The 27,342-nt window shown below is 47.4% G+C and overlaps 1 protein-coding gene across 1 annotated transcript in view; it reads left to right on the forward strand.

Moving 5' to 3' along the window:
* Positions 1-27,082, forward strand: part of SHD (Src homology 2 domain containing transforming protein D) — a 45,790-nt gene extending 18,708 nt beyond the window's left edge. Inside the window, exons 4-8 of the mRNA XM_084826246.1 lie at positions 5,049-5,178; positions 5,651-5,878; positions 15,291-15,480; positions 18,482-18,601; positions 26,581-27,082. Coding sequence (XP_084682372.1) covers positions 5,049-5,178; positions 5,651-5,878; positions 15,291-15,480; positions 18,482-18,601; positions 26,581-26,767 — 855 coding nt within the window. The 3' untranslated portion in view covers positions 26,768-27,082. The remainder of the gene's footprint in view (positions 1-5,048; positions 5,179-5,650; positions 5,879-15,290; positions 15,481-18,481; positions 18,602-26,580) is intronic.
* Positions 27,083-27,342: the final 260 nt, after the last annotated feature.

Here is a 27,342-nt window from a genome sequence, read left to right on the forward strand (position 1 = left end):
AGCTGGGGAGAGGTAACGAGTGGGGTACCGCAGGGCTCAGTCCTGGGCCCAGTGCTCTTCAACATTTTTATTAATGACTTGGAGGAGGAGGTGCAGGGAATGCTGATCAAATCTGCAGATGACACAAAATTGGGAGGGATAGCTAATACTTTGGAAGACAGAAACAAAATTCAAAGTGATCTGGATAGACTGGAGTGCTGGGCAGAAAACAACAGAATGGCATTTAATAGGGACAAGTGCCAAGTTCTGCACCTAGGAAAAAGAAACCAAATGCACAGTTACAAGATGGGGGATACGTGGCTCAACCACACTACGAGCGAGAAGGATCTTGGAATTGTTGTCCATCACAAGCTGAATATGAGCCAACAATGTGATGTGGCTGCAAAAAAGGCAAATGCTATTTTGGGCTGCATTCATAGAAGCATCGCTTCCAAATCCCGGGAAGTACTAGTTCCCCTCTACTCAGCACTGGTGAGGCCTCATCTGGATGGAGTACTGTGTCCAGTTCTGGGCACCACACTTTAAGAAGGATGCAGACAAACTGGAGAGGGTTCAGAGGAGGGCAACAAAGATGATCAGGGGACTGGAAACAAAGCCCTATGAAGAGAGGCTGAAAGAACTGGGCGTGTTTAGCCTTGAGAAGAGAAGACTGAGGGGAGATATGATTGTACTCTTCAAGTACTTGAAAGGTTGTCACAGAGAAGAAGGCCAGGATCTCTTCTTGATCATCCCAGAGTGCAGGACACGGAATAATGGGCTCAAGTGACAGGAAGCCAGATTCTGGCTGAACATCAGGAGAAACTTCCTGAGTGTCAGAGCAATACGACAATGGAGCCAATTACCTGGGGAGGTGGTGGGCTCTCCCACACTGGAGGCCTTCAAGACGAGGCTGGACAGCGGCTTGTCAGGGATGCTCTGACTTGGATTCCTGCATTGAGCAGGGGGTTGGACTCGATGGCCTTGTGGGCCCCTTCCAGCCCTACTATTCTATGATTCTACTATTCTATGATTCTCTGACACCCCTACCACCAACTGGAGCCTGGGGCGAGAAAGAGATACGCTTAGGTTGAATGCATTCTGATATTTGTTTCTGGCTACCAGAAGAACTAAATGGAACTTGTATTCCTCCCAAACACACAAATCCACACCTGGTTACCCCAGGGTTGCTTCATTTCCACAGCATCATAATTTAAGGTGGAGGGTGGCCACATAGGTGTTACTAAAAAAAAAAGGAGAGAGAGGACAAAAGAGGCCATGGATTTGCCCAATATGTCTTAATTTATATGTGTAGATGTACATTTACAAATCATTATTGTAAGTTGAATGGAAATGTGCTGTCCAACCCGGACTTGGACAGCACAGCCCTTCAAATAGAGGACACCTTCAAAAAGAGGACTGTTTTCTGACAGCCCTTTGAAAAGAGGACTGACAGTCCCTTCAAAAAGAGGACAGGCAGCCCCTTCGAAAAGAGGACTGTTTTCTGGCAGCCCTTCAAATAGAGGACTGTCCTTTGTGACATAGGACATTGGGCCACCCTAGGGAGAGGGAGGTCATCTTGTTCATGCTCTTGTTAAAGCACTGGCCACCAGAAACCTGTGGTGATGTACTTTAGATCACCCAGAGATCTACCAATAGATCCTGTCTTCCTTCTGCTCACTGCTGGTCTAAAGTGAAGAACTGGAAACTCTGAAGGCAGCTATGGTTATCATCATCAGTATCATTAATTTTCTAGCCATTTTATATCCTCCAAGGAAATACATGGTATATGGTTCTCCACCTGCTCATTTTATTTTCACAACAACCCTGTGAGGTAGGTTAGAGCATATGTGTGTGTGTATGTGTGTGTGTGTCCCACGCATGTTTGTGTGGCTTCCTAACTGAGTGGAGATTCAGACCCCAAATCTGTCCTGACTGACGCACTAACCCAGGGCTGCGGAAACTGCCACCTTCCTGATGTCACTGGATTACATTTCCTATCATTGTTGGCCATTGGCTACACTGGCTGGGTGATGGGAATACATCTGGAGGGCTAGGAAGGGTGCATTAGACACCCTGCGGTGCTTTGTGGGTTTCAGGTTACGCCTGCGGATACTGGGGTAAAGAAACACGCAACAGCGGATTCCCTGTTTTGGAAAATATGAAATCCAGCCGTTCCCTCGATCTCTCTCCAGCCTTAAGCGAAATACACAGATTCCTTGTTAGGCAGAGAACAGCGGTGAAGAGACATGCTCTAGAATGGGCAGGGAGGCCTCTTCTGAGACGGTGTTTGCTGTGCCCTCACGTCATCTAAATCCTTGTTTTACTCATGGGCAAAATGTATGCAGATCCGAGTGATGAACCCATCCTTTAAAACTTAGAAGATGTCCACAGTCTCATTAACTGAGAGCTCTGGAGAACAACTTTTGTTTTGTTATAACTAAAAGGTACTCCCAAAACAGCTTACAATCCACAGTTACGGATAATACGACTCAGTGAAACATCCCATAAGAACCTCAGAAGAGCCCTGCTGGATCCGACCAGGGGTCCATCTAGTCCAGCATTCTGTTAACGCAGTGGCCAGCCAGCTGCCCACGGGAACCCACAAGCGGGACAGGAGTGCGACAGCACCCTCCCGCCCATGTTCCCCAGCAACTGGTGTACATAGGCTCCCCGCCTCTGATCCTGGAGGCAGCATATAGCCATAAGGGCTAGTAGCCATTCATAGCCTTTTCTTCCAGGGATTTGTCTTTTCGAGCCATCCGAATTGGAGGCCATCACTACATCTTGTGGTAGGGAATTCCATAGTTTAACTCTGCGCTGTGCAAAGAAGTCCTCCCTTTTGACTGAATCTCACATCGATCAGCTTCCGAGGTGATCCCATTGGGCTTCTAGTAATATGACAGAAGGAGAAAAATGTCTCTCTATCCACTTGCTGCGCACCAGGAACAATCTTGTACGCTTCTATCAACTACAGTTTAAAATTCTATTGAACCTTCCGAGTGGGACTCCAGGTGGGCTTTTGATGTTCACAGAATTCGTCGTCTGGTGGGCTGGTAGAACGATGCATCTCCCTACAAAATTGCTCGAAGAGGCCCGCATGGGGTGACAAGTGGCAGAGAACAATCTCTGTCATTTTGCAGTCTAAACAATGTGCGTCAGGCACCGGAGAGAGCATGCATGGTGGGGAAGGGGGGAGAGAAGGGGGATGCTTCCCCCCTCCCTGTGCATGCATCCGTCAGTCGAGTACCTTTCTGCGGCAGTCAATTGGCCCGCACCAAAGGGGAGAAACAGGGTAATTGCTCTGTGGAGAGGCTGATGGCTTATTTCCATATGCCCATCTCGTTTGCTTTCATGCGGCTTCTCAAAACATTTCCACTGCGGGCTGTTTGAGCGCATCTTATGCGCTGTTGGAGGGGAGTGTGCGGAGAGGGTGAGACAACAGCAATTAGTGTGAAAGAAGAGTGCGTCGGGGGGATGGCAAGAGAGCAGGATTTCTATATAAAAACTAAGCGGTTGCACTCAAGGAGAAATTGCAAGTCATTTTGGATTGACTGAGATAGCCTGGGTTTGGGAAATGCACCTGCGGCCGCTGGATCTCCTGCTGGGATGCTGTCCTGTCTCATCAATAAGCAGAGCCATCCTCGGTTGCGCGCTTGGGTGAACAACTCCCCCCCCCCGCCACTTTCTGACAACACACCTCGAATTCAGCGCTGTACATGCCATGAACAGAGTTCTCCCCAAGAGCTGAGCTCCTTGTACGCTTTTGTCTTGATTTCAGACTGAAGGTGCTGCAGTAAGAGCCTGGCTCTTAGGGGGTGAAAGACTATGAATCGCTCATGCTCAAAGCTGCATTTCCCTAGGGTTGGTGCATTTGTTGTCGCTTGTGTGAGTCTCTCTTCCAGATGTGGCTCACAATCAAAAGGACTGAGCTCAGGCAGAGCCTGGCAGTGACTCATGCAGAGGCTCAATGGGAGATCTCTTCTGAGAGCTCCATCTTCTGCCACTTCATTGCATCAGGAGGGATTTAATGCTCTGGTTCCAGCTAATACAGAGACCAGGGCAGAATTACTCACACCCTTTGCCTCCCCCCCTCCCCATCAGAGGTCGATAGGAAGGATACACAGCCACACCAGTGAATCATTCAGCAATGTGCCATGCAACTGCCTCCCTGGGTGCCTGCCTTGGACCCGTGGCATCTTCTAAGTATTTATTCAACTTATTTTGTGTGACCCTCTGGCAATTTGCTGATGGCACAGCTGAGCACACAGTTTGGGACTTTCTGCCTGAGTTGCACCACACTGGGGATGAATCAAGACCGCTGTCTGCCACAGAGAGCCAGTGTGGTGTAGTGGCTACAGCACGGGTAGATTAATAGGAACAGAAACTGCAAGATGTTGATGAGAGTTGATGCAGTTGGCATATTATCTTCATGTGATGAAGTAGCTCACATCCAGTAGTTCAGGGGAAAGCAACCCAGCGCCCTCCAAATGTTCTGGAATACAACTCCCATCATCACTGTCCATTGGGCATGCTGCATGGGGCTGATGGGATTTGTAGTCCAAACATCTACCGGGCACCTGCTTTGCCTATCCCTGAGTTGGTCTCGAAGACAGAAGACCCAGGTTCTAATCTCCACATGGTCATGAATCTCTCTGGGTGCCCTTGAGCCATTTGCTATCTCTTGGCCTAACCTACCTTGTAGGGTTGTTGTGAGATAAAAAGCAAAGTGGAGCGGGGGGAGAACTGTCTTGAGCTCTTCGGAGGAAGGCCGGGATGTAAATATGTATGAAAAAGAAATAAAAGTCATTGCTTGCCACATTAAGAAGGCAATTACTTGGTCTGCTCTTCGTCTATCGCTTTACTGAGGAGAGTTTTACTACCTGTTCAATCCAGATTACCAACTGGGAGGATCGATGGAGTGGTGTCAGCAAAAATCTTGAGGGCTAAAATATTGGGAATTGCAGGGGAGGATTGAAAGAAATGTCAAGTTATATTTTACTAACTTGCAAGTGGCTTTGACTGCCCAGAAGTGGGACATTGAATCAATATAAATGCTTCCTTGTCCATAGCCCCCAGGAGAGAGCGAGTACTCAGACCCCTTCGATGCCCACCGGGAGCCAAAAGAAGACACGGAGGAGGACGTTGGGTTGGAAAACAACGGCTACATGGAACCCTATGATGCCCAGAAGGTGGTAGCTGGTGAGCGAGTGGATGTGGGAGAGGAGAGAGGGGACTCGGGGCAGATGCCAAACAGTGAATATTAGGGGTTGTGGAGCCAGATTTCAGAGACACAAGACTGGGAGAGCAACTGCCATATACTGCTTTTCCACAGAAATGCAGAATGTAGCACCGGGCATGCCGGCTTCCAAAGAGATCTCAGCTTCTGTTGGCCAACAAGCTGACAAAACCCAAGTTCCTAGTCCCTGTGGATGTGAAGATGGGCTTGAAACGGTGATGGCAGTGGCACTGAGAATCTCAGAAGCTGGAGGGGTGCCTGGATAATAATTGTTTTTTAAAAAGACATTAAAAAAAGGGGAATAAAAAGATGGCAACCCCTCACTGGCATTATGTCTAGCCAGCGTGGGCGTGGGGGAGGCAACCAATGACAGAGGGAAACTGACAGAGGGAACCCCCTCCCCTCTGTGTCTTAATGCACTGGCTTGGCTTCCAGATTTCCAGCGCAAGAGTGACTGGGACGAGGGAAGGGTGAAGAAATCCCGGATTGGTCTGCAGCTCTATGACACCCCGTATGAGGAGAAGGTGCCTGAGGCCGACCCGGAAGTCCTGGCCACTGACAAACCCCGTGAGAGCCGTCTGCCCCAGGATGACGAGCGGCCAGCCGACGAATACGACCAGCCTTGGGAGTGGAAGAAGAACCATATCTCTCGGGCGTTTGCAGGTGCGAGCCCTACACACAGGTGTTTCTGAACATAGAGAATCTGACTGCTGCAGGTCTCGGCCAGAGCTCCATATATATGCTATGGTTTCTGGGAAGCGGGGGGAGAAAAGCTGATCTTGTTAAGCGGCCTGTCTGGTGCTGCTGGAGGCGCTCCTTAAGATAGGCTGGGCCGGAACCATATAGGGTTTTAAAGGTCAAAACCAACACCTTGAATTTGGCCCAGAAAATTTGGTAACCAGTGCAACTCCTTCAGCACTGGAGTGATGTGATCTCGCCGGCGGCTGCCTTTAATCAGGCAAGCCGCCGCGTTCTGTACCAGCTGCAGTTTCCGAACTGTCTTCAAGGTTAACCCCACGTAGAGCGCATTACAGTAGTCTAAACGAGAGGAGACCAGGGCATGTACTACCGATGGGAGCAGATGGGTGGGAAGGAAGGGGCGCAGCCGCCGTATCAGATGGAGTTGATACAGCGCTGTCCGGCTCACAGCTGACACCTGAGCCTCCATGGACAGCTGGGAGTCCAAAATGACCCCCGGGCTGCGGACCTGGTCCTTCAAGGGTAGCTGTACCCCATTCAACACCAGGTCAACATCCCCCAACCTCCTCTTGTCTCCCACCAAAAGTACCTCAGTCTTGTCAGGGTTGAGCTTCAGCTTATTCCTCCCCATCCAGCCACTCACCGTCTCCAGACATTTGGACAGGGATTCTACAGCCAACCTTGGTGAAGATTTGAATGAGAGGCAGAGCTGCGTGTCATCCGCATATTGATGACACTGCACCCCAAACCTCCTGATGATAGCCCCCAGAGGCTTCACATAGATGTTAAATAGCATCGGGGAGAGGATGGAACCCTGTGGCACCCCACAAGTAAGTGGCCACAGGTCCGAAACCTCCTCTTCCAGTGCTACCCTCTGGTATCTGCCGGAGAGGAAGGACCGGAACCACCGCAATACGGTATCTCCAATGCCCAACCCCTCCAGGTGGTCTAGGAGGATACCGTGGTCAACAGTATCAAAAGCCGTTGAGAGGTCGAGGAGAACAAGGAAGGAGCATTTACCCCTATCCAGAGCCCTCCTCATATCATCTACCAAGGCGACCAATTTTAATTTAAATAAAAATTAAATTAAACTTTCAACTTTCTATTCTTTATGTATCATACCCTTGAAAGTGCCTGGACAAGGCTTGATGAAACTTACAAGATGGAGAGGAGTGGGGTGGATAAAATTTGTGGTAGGTTTTTTTTGTGGGGGTCTGTGTCCTGCCTAGCTCTCCCCACCATGCCCCTGCTCTCATGGTGAGTGGAAGGGGGCGGGGAGAAGATGGTTAAGCGAGTCAAGTTGAGATTTATATTTGAGTGGAGTTTCAGAATCCTGCACACAGATTTTGACATGCCAGTTCCAAAGCTGAGGATCTGAGCAAGAATTCCTTACTGTTACACCCTAAAATATTTATTTCCCCACCCTACCCCTCCAGTCCTGCTTAGAAAAGTATCACAGCTCCCCAGTTGAACCAAAATATCATGATTTCCAGGAGATTTCTAGTCAAAGTCATGGTGGGTTACTTCAAATCCAATTCATACCCTCTCCTCCTTGCTTAAATTTGTGTAAAATTCCGGAAAGTGAAAAAAACGGTCTGCAAGTCTATGGCATCTGTGCGGGTTGGGAAAACCTGACCTACTGTGGAATTCATGGGTCAGAGTCATAGAAATCCAAACTCATTTGATTCCATTGCGGATTTCTCTGGCATCCTTAATTAAGACCCAGATGCTTTACCAAAGACCTGCTCCCGGTGGAGATGAAAACTGCTACAGCTAGTTTGTTGATATCGATCATCACAGCTGCCTGCATTTTGGACCTCTCCTTGGCAGCATAGCTGTGGGGACTGCCCCTGCAAACACAAGCACTTCCAAATTTACCACTGCACCATTGCCAAACACCCAACCTCACCACCCTCTGCAACCAGCCCCAAGTGGAGAGACGCAGCCATTTAAACCCTGCCGTTGATCTCTCTCCATTTTCAGAACGCTTTATTGAAACATATCCCTCCTTGTTCTTTATCTCTCCTTCTTGCTTATCTTTCCCTCCCGGCATCTTCTCCTAGTTGCATCTTTATCACAGCCAGCTGATGATCGATTCCACTCAGCGCTGTTGTTCGGAGAAGCATAAACGCCAGTTAATAAAATAATAGGCACAACGGGGCCGTTTGGGACTAGCAAGTCCCCCCTCCCCTCTTTGGTTCTGGTGATTGGAGGCAGCCTCTGAATGGGTGATCTTATTGAGGAACGTGGCGGGGGGGTTCTATCACATCATGCTGAAGAGCGAGGCCTCTTTCCACCTGACCAACTGGCTCTTGGATGCACAATGGAGTAAATCCAGGATCAATGCGCAACCCCCGAAGTCCTTTTGAGAAATAGCAAATAGGAATGTACGAGAATTTTGTTTGTGCTCACCAAACTGTCGATCATGTCCTCTTCACAACCCTGAGTGTGAGCAGGAGAATGTGTTCTGTGAAAGGGTTTGCAAATTCTCAAATGTGCACCCACATTCAAAATGTGCACGAATTTCAGAGAAAAAGCTATTCGAAATTGCACCATTTAGCGCAAATTCCATGCTTTCCTCTGTGGGGGAAAGTTGCACAACTTTGCCAAATACTCAAATTTTTGTGCAGTTTCCCCATTTGCACAAATCGAACCGCGATCCCAAGTGTTTGCGGAAATCGAAGGAGAGGTGAGCATCAGGCAGAATCTGGGCCAACACCAGCATCGCTTGTTTGCCCATCCCTAGCGGCACAGACGCTCCTCTCACTGCCGAAGGTACCTTGAAATGCCAGCAAAATGGAACCTGGACTCGGATGCGCCCCTGCCAGGAGGATTTTTACCATTCCTCTGCTTCTCCCAATTTTTGATTGGGATCGGAGTCATGGTCAAAAGTCTCCTCGGTGGAATGCCGGAGTCCATCTTCCCAAGGAATTCCACAGGCAGTGATGCTTTTAATTATTTTTATTCTGTGGTTACATTTTGCATCCCGCTGTTCTTCAAACAGCTCATGGTGGTGTGCAGAGTCCTATTTCTCCCCTTTATCCTCACAACAACCCTTTGAGGGAGGCTGAGAGACAGGCCTAGTCCGGCACGCTAACCTAGCTTTTTCTAATCTACAGACGTGTTGGATTACAACTCCCAATAGCCATGCTGGCTGGAAATGATGGGAGTTGGAAGGCACAACATAGGAAATGCTGCTCTAACCACTGCACCACACTGACTCTCCATGATAAACAAAGATCTTGCCTAGTATTCTCTACTCCAACCTTGCCCAACGGGGCACACTCTAAATGTTTTGGTCTCCCAAATCCCATCATTTCTGATCGTTGGCTTGTGCTGGCTAGGGGGTGATGGGACCTGTAGTCCAAAACATCTGGAGGGCACCAGGTTGGAGAAGGCTGCTCTAACCACTGCACCATGCTGACTTTTCCTCAGTAAACAGTGGCCTGGATTCATCCCCTCTGTGGTCTGACTGGGACAGAAATTTCCCAACGGTGTGTTCAGCTGTCTTTTAAGCTACAGCAGAAGTGGGGAACCTCCAGCCCAGAGGCCCAATCTGTTCTGTGGAGTTTCTTGGGTTGCCACGCCCCCTTGCTGACATCACCGGGTCGACACATCTACTTGTCTTTCATTCACCTTTGATCGCCTATCCAGATCGCCAACAGGCGATCATTCCATTTTCCCATTCCCCCCCCCCACACACCTTTTTGAAGACCTCGTTTGCTGGAACGCAATCTGGCTTTCTGCAAAAATTAACTCATAATAAGTTGAATTAAAAAAATGCCATGGGTCCAAGGCAGCCACCCAGAGACAAGCTTGCATGGCATGTCTCTGAATGATTCACTATTCTAGCCTTCCCATCGACCTCGGCTGGGAGTATTGGGTACTTCCATCAGCTGGAATTGGAGCACTAAATTGCTCCCAGTGCAATGAAGTGACAGAAGATCATGTCCGCCTAAGAGATTGCCTGTTGAGCCTCTGTGTGAATCACTGACAAGCTCTGCGTGAGTTCACTCCTTCCGATCATGAGCCAAATCCAGAAGAGCAACTCATGCAAATGATAACAAACCAAACAACCGCCGGGAAATAAGGCTCCAGGGCATAGGCGATTCGTAGTCTTTCGCCTTCTCAAAGTCAGGCTTTTGGAGTGTTTAGGAGTGACGCAGCATCTCCAGTCTGAAATCAGAAAACAAGCATAGGAGTTCAGCTCTCGGGGAGAACTCTGTCGCAGCCCAAGGGCTGTGGCATGTACAGTGCTGAATTTGAGGGGCATTGTCAGAAAGGCACTCCACAAAGGCTGGCTTTGCTTAGCCGATAAGATGGGATGACTTCCCAGCGGGAGGCTGGGATTTGCCAAATCTGGGCCATTCATTGCTCAGTCTCTCTGGTGACTGGCAGTGGCTGGATGACTCTTTGGATGGGATCACCTCCCTTTCCCCTGGCGTCACCCCTGACCAAGGACCGTTGGATGGCTTTTCTCCCAACCAGTGTCTGTTTGATGGCTTTTGTGCATTTCCCCTCCAAATTCTAAAAGGTTGAAATCCCTCCCCAAATGCAAGAAGAGCTTTAAGCGACAGTATGCTGGCATTTTTTTGCATTTGTCTTTTTTCTTCGTCTTATGGTTGCTTGTTTTTTGTATTTTGCTTGCACTGTGTTTGATTTAGAACGAAGGGTATTTATTTGGATCGCACGCCATCATGGAAGTGATGCAGTTCTATAGGGCTTCCTTCCTGGCGTCCAGTAGACATACATTTTGCCTCTTCTAAAATTGGCTGTCAGGGCAAATGTTTAGGGTTTGGGGTGGGCTGGGCTGTCGCCTGCCTTCCCCTGTCTGTCTGTCATTAGATCTTTTCTTTTTATCATGTCGGTTTTGTCTCCCCCTTCCCCCCCTCATCTCCTCCACCCCTTTCCTCTTGCTTCTCATTCTCTTTCTTTCCCGCTCTCCCCACAACCTTTTCTCCTCTCTCCTATGATGCTCCCTCGTCCCACTGCAGTAGACATTAAGGAGACTAAAGTATTACCTTGGCCACCGCCTGTAGGACAACTCACGGGGACTGAGGAACCCGTAGATCCAGAAGGTGACGTCTTGTTTTAACTCCTCCCCTCTCTCCCCATTTGCCTTCAACCTGTCTTCCCTCTGTCGGAACTGTCTCCTCCCTGGTCTCCCTACCCGGGCATAGCTCCTTTGACCTTCTCTGGGGTTGTGGTTTCTGGCCTCCCAGCTCACTCTCTGCTCTATAGATTGAAGTTTTAACATGACAGGCAGAAATTCAAAAGGTGCTGCTTCCCCCAACAGTCTGCCCCCAATGCATTGCCTCCTTGGCTCAATTACAAGAGCTACGGTTTCGTTTGGATTCCAATTGAGAAGCCACTCAATACTGGCGCAGCTTCCCCATGCCCCTTCTAAAAGGTCGAAATGTCTCTCCTTAAGCTATGTTTCTGGCAGGAACAGCTTTCAGCGTCAATATACTGGTGTTTTTTTTAGAGGTCCGACACCCCTAATTTCAGCTCTCAAGCTGCACCTGTTGAATTTTGTCTGCCATGTATGCAAGTTAAGGCATGGAGCCCTCTGTCAAAAAGGGCCTGGCAGCCAGATGTGGCCTGGTTGCTATGAGATTTGGCAATCTGAAAATCCCAGCATTTGCTTCTAAAAGAAGCTAGTTTTCGTGGGTTTGGAGAAAACTCAAGGCTTGAATTTAATCCAACCTATGCTGATGTTTTTTTAAAGTCTTGTTTGGACTAATTTTTCCCATTTGGGAAATTCTGGACTGTCTTTTTCTCCCGAATACATAAGCCCCTGAATCTATTTAGTTGCATCCGTTGTTGGATAGGAGTGTGCATATATATCCAGGGCCACGGGGGGAGGGGGCGTGCAGAAAGAAGGGACCCCACACACCTGAGCGAAGGAAGGTGGGAGGATCTTTCTAAACCTTCGGTGCAAATAAGAGGTGCATATAGCAGCCCCCTTGCAATCCTACTATTCTATGATTCTGTCTTTGACTTCGATTCCTGCATTGAGCAGGGGGTTGGACTCAATAGTCCTATAGGTGCCTTCCAACCCTACTATTCTATGATTCTGTCTTCGACTTGGATTCCTGCATGGAGCAGGGGGCTGGACTAGATGGTCTTATAGGACCCTTCCAACCCTACTATTCTATGATCCTATGATTCAACCCTGAACAGGCTCCTAAATTTGAAAAGTTTGTTTCCAAAGTTGGTTTGGGATGGGACTGAGATGTGCCATGGTACCAGGCAGCAGCTAAAGTGTTATCAGGACTAGGGATGTTGGAGGAATCTGTCGGGGGGGTGGGTCTCACTGAGCTTTCATCAGCTTGGCCCCCCAGACTGTGGCTCATTTACCACAAGCTGCCCCAGCTTGATCCGTATCAACTTGGGCCAGCCCAGGGATTTTCCATTTGTTTTTTAATTTATGTGAATAGACAGTTGTGCAAATTGCAGCTGCAATTGGCGGAATTTCCGCAAATTTTGGCTGTAAGTTGCATAATTTCTGCAAAATGTGGCTGCAGTTTGTGCAACTTTCTATTTATGCAAATTTTTAAAAATGGAAAAAGTTCCTGGATTTTGGGAAAAGCCCAAGGTTTGGCTTGCAAGTCTGAGCTAAGTTGGGGGCACTGTGAAAATCCAGCGAGCCCAAAAAGGACATCACTTTTCCTGACAATAGACATTGCTCAGAATCACTTCTGATTCAAAGGTCTTGATACCCAAATGGAGAATTTTAAGTCTTCCAAGTGTTGGATTTTGAGTTGGGGTGCTCTTTTTCAGCCTTATATGCAAAGTTTAAACATTGGGTATTTGACCATAGGTGTGTTCCCCCAAATGTATTTGGCAGTAGGTTGGGGGGCAGGAGTGGGTAATAATATGACACTACTCCTTTTCTCCTTTTCCTGTATTATGCATCCTGCTTTGTAGAGCCTGCACTGAACATGGGGCTAGACTAGATGACCTTCAAAGATCCCTTCCAACTCTATGATTCCATACACCCATTTCCATGTATCCCCCTGGGACTTTCCCTTCCTCTTGTTCTCCTTTCTCTCTGCCTTTTAAAATCATTCTCCCCTCTTTCGCTTCTCTTCTTCACTGTTTACTGTGTCTGTCACATTTGTGGCATCCAGGTTGCATGTGGATGCATGACTTTGGCATGTTCGATGTGCCCCCGTGCATTTCCTGTACCCTATCACTAACCCTCCCCCCAGATCCCCACTTCATATTAGTTTGAATAATGCGATTGAGAGAATGTGTTCCATTCTGTGGTTACCCAAGGCTCACAGGGGAAGCTAATGTCATCTGACAAGGTCAGATCTGGGTAAGGAGATCTGGTCTGTGTCAAACAGTCAGGTAGGCAGAGTCCGGTCAAGGTAAGGCACAGCAACGTAGGCAAAAGGCAGAACCTTTCTTGTATAAAGAGTTGCAATCAGGACCACGGATAGTTCAGAGGGAGTTTTCCTGGCTGGTGCTCTCTCCTACTAGAAACATAGGAAGATGTTGTCTCAGCAAGGAGCTAATGACAATTGAAGCCTTATGTTGGCTGACAAACCTGTAATTGTGGTCCATTGCACCCCCTCTTGGAGGAACTGACCATGGCCCTTGCCTGATTTTGTAGCCTGAGAGAATGATGATGGGGCCGTGTCCTGTAGTGAGAAGGGTGCTGACTGTCCTACCCTCAAGGAAGTAGTGTGTGCCTCATCATCCCCATCAGAATATTCTCCTGCACACTAAAAGGTCCAAGGTCATTATTATGTCATTATTATTTCTACATTTATATCCCACCTTTTTTCATCTTGCAAGGAACCCAAGGCGGCTTACATTATCCTCCTCCTCTCCCTTTTATCCTCACAACAGCCCTGTGAGGTAGGTGAGGCTGAGAGTCTGTGACTGGCCCAAAGTCACCCAGTGAGCTTCATGGCTGAGTGGGGACTAGAACCCAGGTCTCCAAAGTCCCGAGTCCAACAATCTCACCACTACATCATGCTGGCTTTTGAACGCATGCAAAACACAAATATTCTCAATTGTTTCTCTACCACTGGGAAGTTGCTTTTGGATCTTTTTGGTAGGGATAATGTTATTTCTAGTGGAGTTTGCTCTGAGGTAAGTGTGTGTAGGATCGCCAAGTAAAATTACTATCGTTAAAAACCCACAATTTAATTTAAAATTGCGATATGTCATTACACAATAACAACGATAGGGAAAGCAGGAGATTTTTTTGTAAAAATAGCTGCAAAGCTCCAAGAATGCCTGGTAAAAACTAAAATGGGAAAAGCAGAATGAAACAGGGATGTCTTTATTCCTTGCCAAAAGGGAGAGAGGGATGGAGTGTGGGGTATCTGACCTCAAGGCAGTGAGACGTTTGTTTGTTTATTTCCATATCGCCCATTAGCTGAAGCTCTCTGGACAATTTCCAAGACAAAGTTTAAAAGCATAAAATACAATAACATAGTAAAACATAAGATAAAACCATAAGTTTAAAGCGGATAAAACCAGCGTAGTAACCAAGATAAAAGCCAGCAGCAGTAAAATGCAATTTTTAAAACTGAAGAGCTAAAAAGCCAGGGAAAACAAACAGATCTTCACCTGGCCCTGAAAAGACCACAACATGGGTGCCAGCTGAGCCTCTGTCTTATATGGCTTTACACAAATGTTCTCTCTCACACAAATGTTCTCTCGTAGAACACCCCTGTAAGGTAGGCTGTTATTATTCTCCTTATATTGCAGATGGGAAAACCGAGTCTAAGAGGCAGTGGCTTGCCAAACTCCATGTGGTGATTGGTGTGCCAAGAATAAAACATAAGTGAGAGCCATGCTGGATCAGAAGGCCAATCAAGTGCAGCACTCTGTTCTGGCAGTGGACAAGAAAGGTGGAGCTTAGAAAAAGGGCGAGCGAGGGGAAACATGGTAGAAGTGAACAAAATTATGCCTGGTGTGGAGAAAGTGGATTGGGAGATGTTTTTCTCCCTCTCTCATAATACTAGACCCCAGAGGGGTCTTCCCATGAAGCTGCTTGGTGGCAGATTCAGGACAGATAAAAGGAAGTCCTTCACACAGCGCAGAGTTAAACTATGGAACTCATTTCCACAAGATGTAGTGATGGCCACCAATTTGGATGGCTTTAGAAGGAGACTGCTGGACTAGATGGACCCTGGGTCTGATCCAGCAGGGCTTTTCTGACGTGCTTATACCCCAATGGGAAGCCTGCAAGCAGGACATGAGCACAAGAACACCCTTCCGCTCATGTTCCCCAGTATACTGCCTCTGATACTGGAGGTAATATTAATACCCGGAGTCTCCTGTCTCTGGCTAGGAGCCTGTTTTCCACTCTCCATCTATCCCTGTCTGATGGTCCCTTCTGCTCCCCACACAGTGCAATTTGAGAACCCGGAATGGGAGCGGACGTCATCTGCCTCCTCCTCCTCCTCTTCTGTGCACAGAGAGCGCTGGCGCCAGCAGAAGCACCTGACGGGGAGTTCCAAGTTTGGCCGGTCGCAGAGCCCTGAGCACGGCCTTCCTGTGGCTGAATGGTTTGACCCCTTGCTGCCGCTGGAAAATCAGGCGTAAGTGATTGGGGGGGGCGGGGAGTCAGGGTGTGTGCAGGAGGGACTAATACAAGAGGCCAGCAAGGCACAACACCAATGTAAATGGTGTATGTTTGCCAACACCCTATGTTCCCTTTCTCTGGGAGAGAATTCCAAGAAGAAGGGGCAGCAAGGGAGAGTGGGCGGAGTCCTTTAAAGGAGCGGGAGATCTCTGGGCCTTTGAGAGGGAGGTCCAGGCATAAGGGGGAGTGAGGGGGAGTGAGGGAGAGTGGGTAGCGTCCTTTAAAGGAGGCATTCTGTGGGGCTCTGGGAGGGGGATCCAGGTATAAGGGAAGACGGGTGGAGTCATTTAAAGGAGAGGGAGCCCTGGGGCTCTGGGAGGAGCTGCAGGCATAAAGGGCAGTGAGGGAGAGTGGGTAGTGTCATTAAAGCTGGATATCTAGGGTGTTCTGGGCGGGTTCCAGGCATACGGACAGCAATGGGTGGAGTCATTTAAAGGAGCAAGAGCCTTTTGGGTTGCTGCGGGTGGTCAAGTTGAAGGACCCAATGTCTTAAGCAGGGCTATCAAGGGATGTAAGGGCAGTGGAAGAGCTTCAATTCCATGCAATGGTTGCTGTTGAAATCTACCCGTCTCCTTCTCTTTTTTTCTGCTAAACATGGATAGGATTGTGCCCTAAGCCAGTGCTTAATTCTATGGCTCCCATGGAATTGCAGCGTGACTTGAGAAGCCACGTTGGGAAAAGAGGGGCAATTTCATAAGCAGTTTGGGGTCATTGCATTTGGCCCTGAGGTGACGGTGGCTGTTCAAAGATGATAAGCCAAAAATTGCTCGGGGTTTACCTAAGCTCCTTGGCACCTTGAGGCCTAGAAACTTGCCTTTTTAAAAAGAAAAAGAAAATCTTTCTTTGGAAGTGGCATTCCACAATCAATTTGGCTGCTGTTCAAAGATGATTCACCAGAAAATGGCACAGAGCATTTGTATGCTCTTGGGTATCTCTAATGTAGCTTTTTGGATCAAGGTCGTTTTGTGTAAAACCAGTTTTTCTTTTCCTTTCAAGCAAAGTATGAAGGATATTATTCTGTGAGTTTAATGGACTGATCAAAAGTCATTACTATTATTATTATTTTGAAAAATGAGTTTCGGGTCCTAGAAAGTGTGGATGTTTTAATTATTATTTTTGTCCACATAATTTTTCTCATTAGCCACTATTGATCAAATTATTGGGAGAGCTGTGCATACATGGGCTTCAGTAAATTGTCTTTCTACAGCCACAGAAAAACATCAACTGATGGACAGGGGGCTGAAAGCAGATATCAATTTTTCTTTGCCTCCCACCCCCGGCACAATCAATATCTCACTTTTATTACAATCACTTGAAATGGCCCTGGTACAATATTTTCATTTCGCTGGCCACCTAGAGAGCGAGGGATGGAAATAATAGGGGTAGCACTAGGAGTAGCAGTAATTATTATTATTATTATTATTAATATTAATAATAATAATAATAGTAATAATAATATTTTAAAACTTTTATATTGTATCTTTCGTTGTACTTTATGGTTAAAATCTGATATAAGCCCTACCTGGAGTAGAGCCATTGAAATAAATGGGACTTAAGTTAGTCATCACTAACCTAAATCCCATTCATTTCAATGGGCCTACTCTAAGTAGGACTTAGGATGGATTTTACCCTGTGGTTTTAATCATTGTGAACCACCCAGAGAGCATCAGCTATTTGGCAGCATAGAAACGTAATAAATAAATAAATAAATAAATAAAAAAATAAAAAAAATAATATATTAAGAGAAATGAGTGAGCCGAGCTTGCTGGGAGAGGAATACGACACAGTCATAATGAACATTTGCCTATATTCATGCATTATTTCAGTGTTGGATAGCCAGTGTGGTGTAGTGGTGAGAATGTTGGACTGGGACTCAGGAGACCTGGGTTCTATTCCCCACTCGGCCACGGACCTTACTAGGCGACGTTGGGCCAGTCACAGACTCTCAGCCTAACTTACCTCAACAAGTAGTCCCTGAAACATCTGAATAATTCTAGAAGCCAGAAGAAGCAGGAAGAACTGGAGGCAGAGGAAGACAAGTCCAGAAACACAGGACTCTGCAGAACAAAACCCAAACTATCAAGAATGTATATTTTCTTCTATATATGATATAGAATCATAGAATAGTAGGGTTGGAAGGGGCCTACATGACCATTGAGTCCAGCCCCCTGCTCAGCTCAGGAATTCAAGTCAAAGCATCCCTGACAGATGGCTGACCAGCCTCATCTTGAATACCTCCAGCGTGGGAGAGCCCCCCACCTCCCTGGGTCATGGGCTCCATTGTCGTACGGACTCTAACAGTCAGGAAGTTTTTCCTGATGTTCAGCCAGAAACATCATTTGGTGACTCTATTCACATGTTGGGAAACTGAGCATGTTTTGGAGCATCCCAAAATGTCAGTTAGTAAAAGATACATTGGATCAATAATTTTCATAAGAAATGGAAGAACTAATTATGTTGAGGATCTTACAGAAAGGATTTTAAAAACACCCCTGTAAATCTACCTTCTCACCAACATTGTCACTAGCTGCTTTTCCCCCTCATCCTCTTCCTCGTCATGGCTACTGCTTGTTTGCTTGACAAGAGAATCAGTGAGCAAGTGGGCCATGGCGTCTCCTGCTCCTCCTTCTCTCCACCAGCATCATCTGGGCCAGAGCAAGAGGCAGGCGAACAAGCAGGTTGCAACAGGGAAGAAGAGGAGTGACTCCAGGGGGCTGTGGTCAGTGGGCCCCTGCTGGGTTGTGGGCCCTTGGCAGGTGCCCAACCATACCTACCGTCAATGCCGGTAATTCGAAATTGGAAAAAAAATCTAATAAATTGTTAAGAACAAAAAACCAAAAACAACAAAAGGCCACGTTTTGTCAGGCTGATACAGGAATATCTGTGAGAACGATGGCTGCAAAATTAAAAGTGCAAGGGACGAGGGGTGATGGATCAGCCTCTGTCTCTCCACACAGGTGGTTTCATGGGACGATCAGCAGAGCTGACGCTGAGTCCCTCCTAACTCTGTGCAAAGAAGGGAGCTACTTGGTACGGAACAGCGAAACCAGCCGCAACGACTTCTCCCTCTCGCTCAGGTAAGAGGACTTCCACCGTCTCCCCTCCTCCCTCTCACTTCTCTTATTTTGCGTGCGTGCCTTTCTCTAGGGATTTCCAGAATGGGGTCTTAAACAGAGGGTCACTCAGGTTAGGACTTTTGGGCACAGGTCCGGGGATCCACTTGGCAGAATGAGCAGGAGGGATCCCAGGCTGCAGCACAGCTAGTTTTCCACAGGGATGGATGAGAATTTCATTTCAGTTCGCAAATCACTCGAAATTGCCCTGTTCGCAATCCCGAAAGTGAACAGCGGCGCGTTTTCCCTGAAAATGTTTGCAAATTCCCAAACGTGCATTCATGTTTGCAAGCTGCGTGCTTGAAAAATACAGAACTTTCTCCAGGAGCGCAACTTTCTCAAAGGGTGCAACTTTTAAATCACCCACGCTTTAGTCTGTGGGGAAAACGTGCACCATTTTGGAAATTTGCACAGCGTTGGGAATTGTCTTGCGCAACTTTCTCGTTCAGTCGCTGTTCATTTTGTGGAGTTTTCCCATTCACGCAAAATGAACCGGGACTGCAAATGTTAGAGCAAATTGAGGAGACACGAGCAGCAAGCTGATGTTCGGAGGATTGTGATGAGTTCAAATATCAACTGTTTTCCACAGTTTATACATTTCAAAGTAACTGAACTAATACACATTATTTTCTAAAGAGCCTGTAAGACCCTCTCAATTAAGGGAAATAATACATGTTGCGTTGTGTAACCATCTCCCACTGGGACCCTTGAGGGCAAATCTTAGAGCTTGAGAAAAATTTTGCTGTCTACTTCCTCCCCTCTTCCTCCCTCCCCTTCCTCCGTCCCTCCCAGAAAAGCATCAAAGGCCAGGAATCTGAAGGAATAATAATCCAGCCATATGCCTCTGAGCATATACAGAGAGGTTTTTTTAAGCACAGCCAGCTTCCACTTTCATAGGACTAGGCAAAAGGGCCTCTATGACGGAGAGCTTCGGCTATGGGGTGGTATAGAAATGTAATAATAATAATAACGACAGGTGCTGCTCTACAAAATGGTTGAGCCCCCAAACCTCTCTTTCCCCCCTCTTCAAAATTAAGTAACCCCCTTATTCTGTTGAGTTGTCTGTAGATCAGGTCTCCCCAGAGGAGCCAAGGTATACCCAATACCAGGTGATGATCTTGGGACACGCGAGACTGAAAGAGAAAAGGGGCATTGCTTTTATGGGATGCCCAGAACCCCGGAGAGAAGAGCAAGGAAATGTTTCATCTCTCCCTTCCGTGTGCTGGGATAAATATTTGATAGCCAGCTCTGAAATCAAGAGGGAGAGAGACAGAAAAATCTGTGCCTCTGATCTGCACATGAGTATCGTCTCCTGGGGCCGCCACTGTGATAGCAGGGGCTCAACATGTGTTGACAACAAGACTGTCCCCTCCATGAGGGCGGCATCAGCTGATGGGAGCCAAGGAGAGGGCAGTGTGGTGCAGCAGTTACAGGGTTATATTACAGATGTGGGACAATACCCCCTCCCACCAGTGCAAATCTACACTTAGCTGCAAATTTTACTGGAGAACCTTGGCCCCTCATACGACAGATGTATGGATTTTGTGAAATCTGTTCCGTCTGTGTTTCATGGATTGTCAGCTGCCTTTCGCTCCATCATCTGCTCATTCATGGAGTCAGATGTTTTCCAATGTCCTGAATTTGTGCAAATTCGGATTTGTGCAAATTTGCATTTGCAGAAACATGCAAATCCCCCCAAATGTGCATTTTCATGCTTTAGCCTAAGGGGAAGTATGCATTTTCAGGCGGTGTTTTTTATTTTACATATTTATCTATAACTAAATTTGCATAAAGTTCCAGAAAGTAAAAAACAAAACAAAACTGGTCCGCAAGTCCAAGGAATCTGTGCAGCTCAGGAAAAGCCAGTCTGCTGTGGAATCCATGGGTTGGATTCCTAGAAATCTGAACTCATTTGATTCTGTTGCAGATTTCTCTGACATCCCTACATCATACACACTCTTTCTCAGCATAACCTACCTCACAGGGTTGTTGTGAGGATAAAATAGGGCTGGGGAGAAACTATGCACTGAGCTTCTTAGTGGAATGGTGGGATTTGTAAAGAACGGCCATAACTGCTGCATGTGGTGAGTTTGGGGAGGTGGCGACAGGCCTATATGGGGCAGGGGTGGGGGAGAAGAGGTAGCCGCATTAAAGAAAAATGTATCTGTAGAAAAATGTACCATGGTATTTCACTGGCAAGAGCATCTGCTTTTCATGCACACTTCCTGTGTTGCTATTGATCTCAGCCCTTTGTTCAGAACCGTGAAGACTGGGAGCTTGCTTTATTTTTAGGGGAAACACCCTCTCCGTGGTTGAGCACCTGCTCTGCATGTAGAATGCCCCAGATTTATTTCCTGGCATCTCCAGGCAGGGCTAGGAAAGACCCATATCTGAAAGCCTGGAGAGCTGTCAACCCAGTGTAAACAGCTGATGGTCTTACTCGGTAGAAGGCAGCGTCCAATACAGAAGGGGCAGGCAACCACTTTCGCCCCCCACAGACCAAGCTGGCAGGCTGGATAGTGTCACGGGGGGAGGGCTGAAGCCCCTCCGGTGACATCATCTGCCCCTCGCCCCGCCCGCTTTTCCTTTTCTCAACCCTCCGCAGGCCAGACTGGGTAACTCCGCAAGCCAAATTCCACCTGTGGGACTGAAGGTTGCCCTCCTCCACAATGCAGGTTTTCAATAAAGGTTTCCAAGGTGCTACTGAGAAAATAAAGCAACTGTTAAGAAAGGATTAGATTGCTGTCATGTGGTGCGTCCTATGGAGACTGTTTCAGAAAGTGGTGGCTAAATTGGAGAAGGAGGCAAGGAGATCACGTAGAGAGAGACCTGGTGTTACCCAACATCAGCCTATTTTCACTCCACATCATTTTTGCTTGGGCTCCCCCATAAAACCATCCCGTCCTGCTTCTGCATGGATCTGTAAGTATTTAATTTTTTCAAAAACTTCGGATGGAAACTCTAATCAAATGAGGCATCTTTAAACGTATTTTCTCTGGAAACGCACCTCTTCTAAAGGTGTTTTGATCCATTGCCTGAGAGGAGAAACTACTTTGGAACATCCAGGAAGCCCAAAAGTGAATGGGTCGCAAAGTTCCGATCTATGCCTTTGACCTGGGAGTGGTGGATCGGGGCCACTGGTCTCCAAATTTGCAAAGATCAAATTCCCAAACTCCGTTGTGGGAGCCCCAAGCTCAAAATCAGACCCTCTGGTGGGTTTTTCCTCTGCCGTGATCATGGAGTGGCTTGGTCCATCAGGGTGAACCTCTGCATAGCACAGCAGGGAGAGAGAAAAATAAAGTGACAGCTGAGTTATAATCCTGTGGCGAAAAGCTCAGAGGTTTTCTGTTTCCCCCTTCCCCTCCCTTCCCCTCGGAAGCCTCTGGCACTTTGATCACACCAAGCAACGTTGTTGCCTGCCACAGCTTGGCCTGTCATCTCTTCCCTGCTCTGTCAGACGCATACCATTTAAACCAGCACTCCCTCCCAGTAGACTAGCATGGCTTCTTGTTCTGCCTTGTGATCCAAGGGTGACCACACTTGGAAGACTATGCAGAGTTCAGATTGCTGTACCTCAAAAAAGGCTATTGTGCAATTGGCAAAAGGTACAGGAAAGGGCAACTGGAATGATCAAGGGATGAAGCAATTCCCCCAGGACGAAAGGTTTCAACAGTTTTTCCCAATCTGAGGTCCTCCCACAATCCACCAGGGCACCAGATTGGGGAAGGTGGGTTTATCCTGGTTTTATTCTGGTTGTATTGTTATACTGTGGTTTTAATGTTTTATATATATTATATTGTTTTATTGTGTGCTCTTTGGTTTTAATTTTTGTGAACCGCCCAGAGAGCTCCGGCTATTGGGTGGAATAGAGTTAAAGAAAGAAAGAAAGAAAGAAAGAAAGAAAGAAAGAAAGAAAGAGATAGGACATCAAAAACTTTAGCCTAGAAAAGAGGTGAGTGAAGGGAGACATGACAGAGGCATACAAAATGGTGTGGAGAAAGTGGATAGGGAGGCATTTTTCTCCCTCTCTCATAATGCTAGAGCCCAATGGGGTCATCCCATGAATCTGAATGGTAGGAGATTCGGGACAGATCAAAGGAAGGACTTTTTTTGCACAGCATATAGTCGAACTATGGAATTTGCTACCACAGGATGTAGTGATGGCCACACATTTGGTTGGCTTGAAAAGGGGATTGGACAAATTCCTGGAGGAGAAGGCTAGCAATGGTCACTAGTCCTGATGGCCATATGCTACTTCCAGGATCAGAGGCAGTGTGCCTGTGTACACCAGTTGCTGGGGAACATGGGCGGGAGGGTGCTGTTGCACTCATGTCCTGCTTGTGGGCTTCCTGTGGGCAGCTGGTTGGCCGCTGTGTGAACAGAATACTGGTCTAGATGGACCCTTGGTCGGATCTAGCATGTCTCTTCTTATGTTCTCATCCTCCAAGGGTTCTTTCTTTCTTTCTTTCTTTCTTTCTTTCTTTCTTTCTATACCACTCAATAGCCAAAGCTCTCTGGGCAGTTCAGAACAATTGAAACCATGAAATACAACATAAGATACAATCTAGAAGTTTAAAACTACAGTAGAAAAGAAAAGTCAAAACCGAGATAAAACCTAGCAGCAATGCAAAGTTTTAAAATACTGTAACTGATTTAAAAAAACAGAAACAGAAAGACTGATGGTGCAATCCTATGGCCACTAGTCAGCAGCTAGAAGGCCATAGGATTGGTCAGTTACTGGGAACCAACCTCAGAGCTTGTGCTCCGAGGTCAGCTCCCGGAGAACTGCCTCCCCACCCCCTCCCTCCCCACGTCGTAGGCAGTGCAGATTGTCCCCATGCCCCAAGGAAAGGAGGCGTTCCTGGGGATGAGGTGGGGAGTTTGTAAGTGCTGGTATGACACTTTCTGTGTGTCCTCTGCCCTCCTCACCCCACGCTCTGAAATCCCACAGCTGAAATCAGCCATCTAGCCTTGAATGCAGGGTGGCGGGATTGCGGAGGAGACGGTTCCCTCCACGCTCCTCCCACTGTGCATCGGATAGGCGGTTGTCTCCAAGTCTGGAGGGGGCTACCTATCCACATTGGATTGCTCCTTCCAGTGTCTGGGGGAATAAGGTCTTCACCTGGCACCGTTTTTATCTCTACTGAAAGCTTAAAACAATTTATTTATATATTTACTTACTACATTTCTATACCGAAGCTCTCTGGGTGGTTCACAATCATTAAAACCATAAAATACAACATGATTAAACATAATATAAAAGTTTAAAACAAATGTATAAAAAAAACCCAAAATAAAACGTAGCTGCAATGCAAATATTTAAAATACAGTAACAGATTTAAAACAACAGAAAGTGAAAGACTAAAATGCCTGGGAAAAATAAGAAGACCTTCACCTGGAGCCAGATAAAGCACAGTGTAGGCGCCAGGCAAGCCTCTCTGGGAAGCTCATTCCACAACCGGGGTGCCACAGCAGAAAAGGCCCCCTTCTTGGTAGCCACCTGTATCACTTCATTTGGTGGGGTTCCAGGAGAAGGACCGCTGAAGATGATCTTCAGGTCCGGGCAGGTGTATATGGGAGGAGACAATCTTTGGGTAGAAGGGACAACTGAAGTGTGATCCTGCCAGAGAACAGGAGATGCATCATGGGCTAAAATCCACCTAGACTCCCAACGGTTCTTATTAACCAGGGATGTTTCCTATTTGGGGGTATCTGTCCCTGGCATACAGCCATTCAGATGCTGTGTGATCCAGTTTAAACAGTTGGCCTTACATGGCTTTGGGACCCAGATGCCTGAAGGAACACCTGTTCCCATATCCATCTGCCCATAGGTTGAGGTCATTGGTGGTGGCTCTCCTTTGTGCCTCCCCAACATAGATTTGGCTGTCAGGCAACTCACAAGTGGAATTAATAAATAAATGAACTGAGGTGAAGTGGGTGTCAACCAGGAACTGGAAGGGGACCTTTTTAGTGGTGGTGCCATCAGGACCAGAATTTGGGGCAGATGTCTGGGGGCCCACTCAGCGGAAGCGGGGGTGGTGGTGGAAATGAAGCAGGGCTGGGTTGCTAGCCATATTTTTAAGCAAGTGAAGTCATACTTATTTCAGGATGTATTAGAAATTTGTTTTAGTTCATTTTGATCACAGTTTTATCCAGTTTGCACCATCTCAACCAAATGAGGACTCAGATACACTCTGTGGTCAAAATCTGTACATTTCTGAGCTTGCACTGTGATTTGTGGACCTCCCCCAAATGCGTTGGACATAAATGTGCATAAAAATTCATACTTCTGAAAAATGTGCACAGATACATTTAATCAATGGGAGGAGAATGTGTACATTTCAAAGAGGCACATATACATTTGGAAAAATCTGCATGAAAATCTGCAGGATTTTCATGTTAAAGGAAAAACTCAAAGCTTGCAATCTGATAGGGACTCGAGGCAGAATGTATTTCAAGATGGAGTTTGGAGAGCTTTGGCGAGGTCAGGTTTTGCTAATTTGCACATCCCTATTGCTATCTAAAGGGCCGCAGTGGCTTAGTGGTTAAGACGCTGAACTGCAGACCGGAGGACAGCAGTTCGAGACCCGAGTGCCGCGTGACGGAGTGAGCTCCCGTCTTCAGTCCCAGCTCCTGCCAACCTAGCAGTTCGAAAGCAAGAAATTGCAAGTAGATAAATAGGCACCGCCTCGGCGGGAAAGGTGACAGCGTTCCGTGCACCTCGGTGTTCAGTCATGCCGGCCACATGACCACGGAAGCGTCTTCGGACAGCGCTGGCTCTTCAGCTTAGAAACGGGGATAAGCACCACACCCTAGAGTTGGACACGACTGGTTGGGGACACCTTTACCTTTTTACCTTTTTTATTGCTATCTAAAAGGGCAGGGGGTTGTGTCTTAAACCTGGAACCTGATTCAGCCAGGACCCACACTAAACAGATTTGAAGGTACCAATATGACTCATGTCCACTTGTATGAAAGAATGATGCGATTTATTGATGGAAAATGGACGTAAATAATAAAAGTAGAGACAAGCTTACACATGCCCCTTAACTCGAAGATGTAACTGCCCCAGTTTCCTTGAAACAGCAGGCATCACTCCAGGGGCTGTTTTCCTGAGCAGGTGACACGCCTTCCCCCTCCCAGGTGAGAACAGGTAACAGGCCAGTCTGCCTAGGGTTTTATAGGGCTTGTGTGTCACCGAGTTAAAGACTGCCGCAAGACACACATACCTCCCTCTCTTCACCAAGGAGGAGAAGGTGTGGCAGGAGGTTACTTTCTAGGAAGGAAAGAAAGTTTCTCACAGCAGAGAAAGAAATGTTCTTATCTGAAGGGAAGTACGAACTCTGCAAGACAGCTGCTGTGCATTATCTAACTTTTGTTTGTAGCAAAAAGTGCTGACCTTCACTGGACACCTATGAGAACTAGCTCTAACTTCATAATAGTTGCCAGCTGCTTCACCAAATATGTATACATCTGCTACTGGACAATGCACATGACTCTGTGTAAGTTCACACTTAACTCCTCGCTGTTCTTCCGAAACAATACAGGAACAAAACAACAAGAGCCCAAAATGCCCTCACTGCACCACTGCTGGTGCCCCATTTCTGGAAGCCCAGGGAGGCAAGTTAGGGTGGCCATGTGTCCTCCTTTTCAGAGGACTGTCCTTCATTTCAAGATGTCCTGTATTTGAAGGGCAGTCCAGTCCATGTCTGGTTTAAAATGCAAGAACCCTAAGAAAGCAGGCCAGAGCCTTGGTCTCCCATCCACAGGTAGCAGCACATGGTCAGCAGATGGGCCAGGTACACAACTCACCTGGTCACAGTGTTCCCTGCCATGTTCTGCCCACAGATCCACTGCATTTCTATGTAAATCACTGCGACTCGTTCTAAATTTACATCGCTGTAAACTATCACCTGACTTTGGCTCATCTCTTTCTCCCACAGGAGCAGTCAAGGGTTTATGCACATGAAGTTCACCCAGAGCAAGGAGAACAAGTACGTCCTGGGCCAGAACAGTGCCCCCTTTGACAGCATCCCAGAGGTCATCCATTACTACACGGCCCAAGAGCTGCCTGTCAAGGGGGCTGAGCACCTCTCCTTGTTGTACCCAGTGGCTGTTCAGACTCTGTAGCCACGGGCTCTGGCCTGCGGGGGCAAAGGGGCTGGATTTGATCCAAAGAGACTGGCAAGCTCTCCCCGTTCCTTTGGGGTTCTCGCGTTGGAGGGGGGGGCACACACTTCTCTCTCTCCTGCTTTCAAGCAATAATGGTGCCGATTCAATTCCGAACTGCTGACCCATCATCCTGGCGCCCGCTTCTCGAGGCTGTTGTTACTTGTTCTCCCCCTGGCTTGCTGGAAATCTGGCAAAGTGTCCTGGTTTGCTCACGCAGCTCTGCTCTTGTGTAGCTTATCTTGTTTGTATAAACTGATGGAGGAGCTGAGGTTTTACAAGGTGCCCTGGTGTGGTTGAGGGGCTCAAATCTTACAGTGGGGCTTGCCCATTCTCCCCCATTTGTCTCATGGGGGGGCACACTAGGGGGGTTGCAGGGGCCACATGTTGCCTGTCCCTGCTCTAACAGCTTTGCTCTTGCGTAGCTTCTCTTGTTTGGATGAACTGATGGAGGTGCTAAGTTTTTGCAAGAGGCTCTGGAGCAAGCCAGGGGTTACTCATTCTCTGTGTGGAAGTTCTTGAGGACTGTTTCCAGA

The sequence above is a fragment of the Heloderma suspectum genome, chromosome Z (genome assembly GCF_057233095.1).
Source record: "Heloderma suspectum isolate Gila_16-S chromosome Z, 16-S_ref, whole genome shotgun sequence".
Classification (NCBI taxonomy): Eukaryota; Metazoa; Chordata; class Lepidosauria; order Squamata; family Helodermatidae; genus Heloderma; species Heloderma suspectum.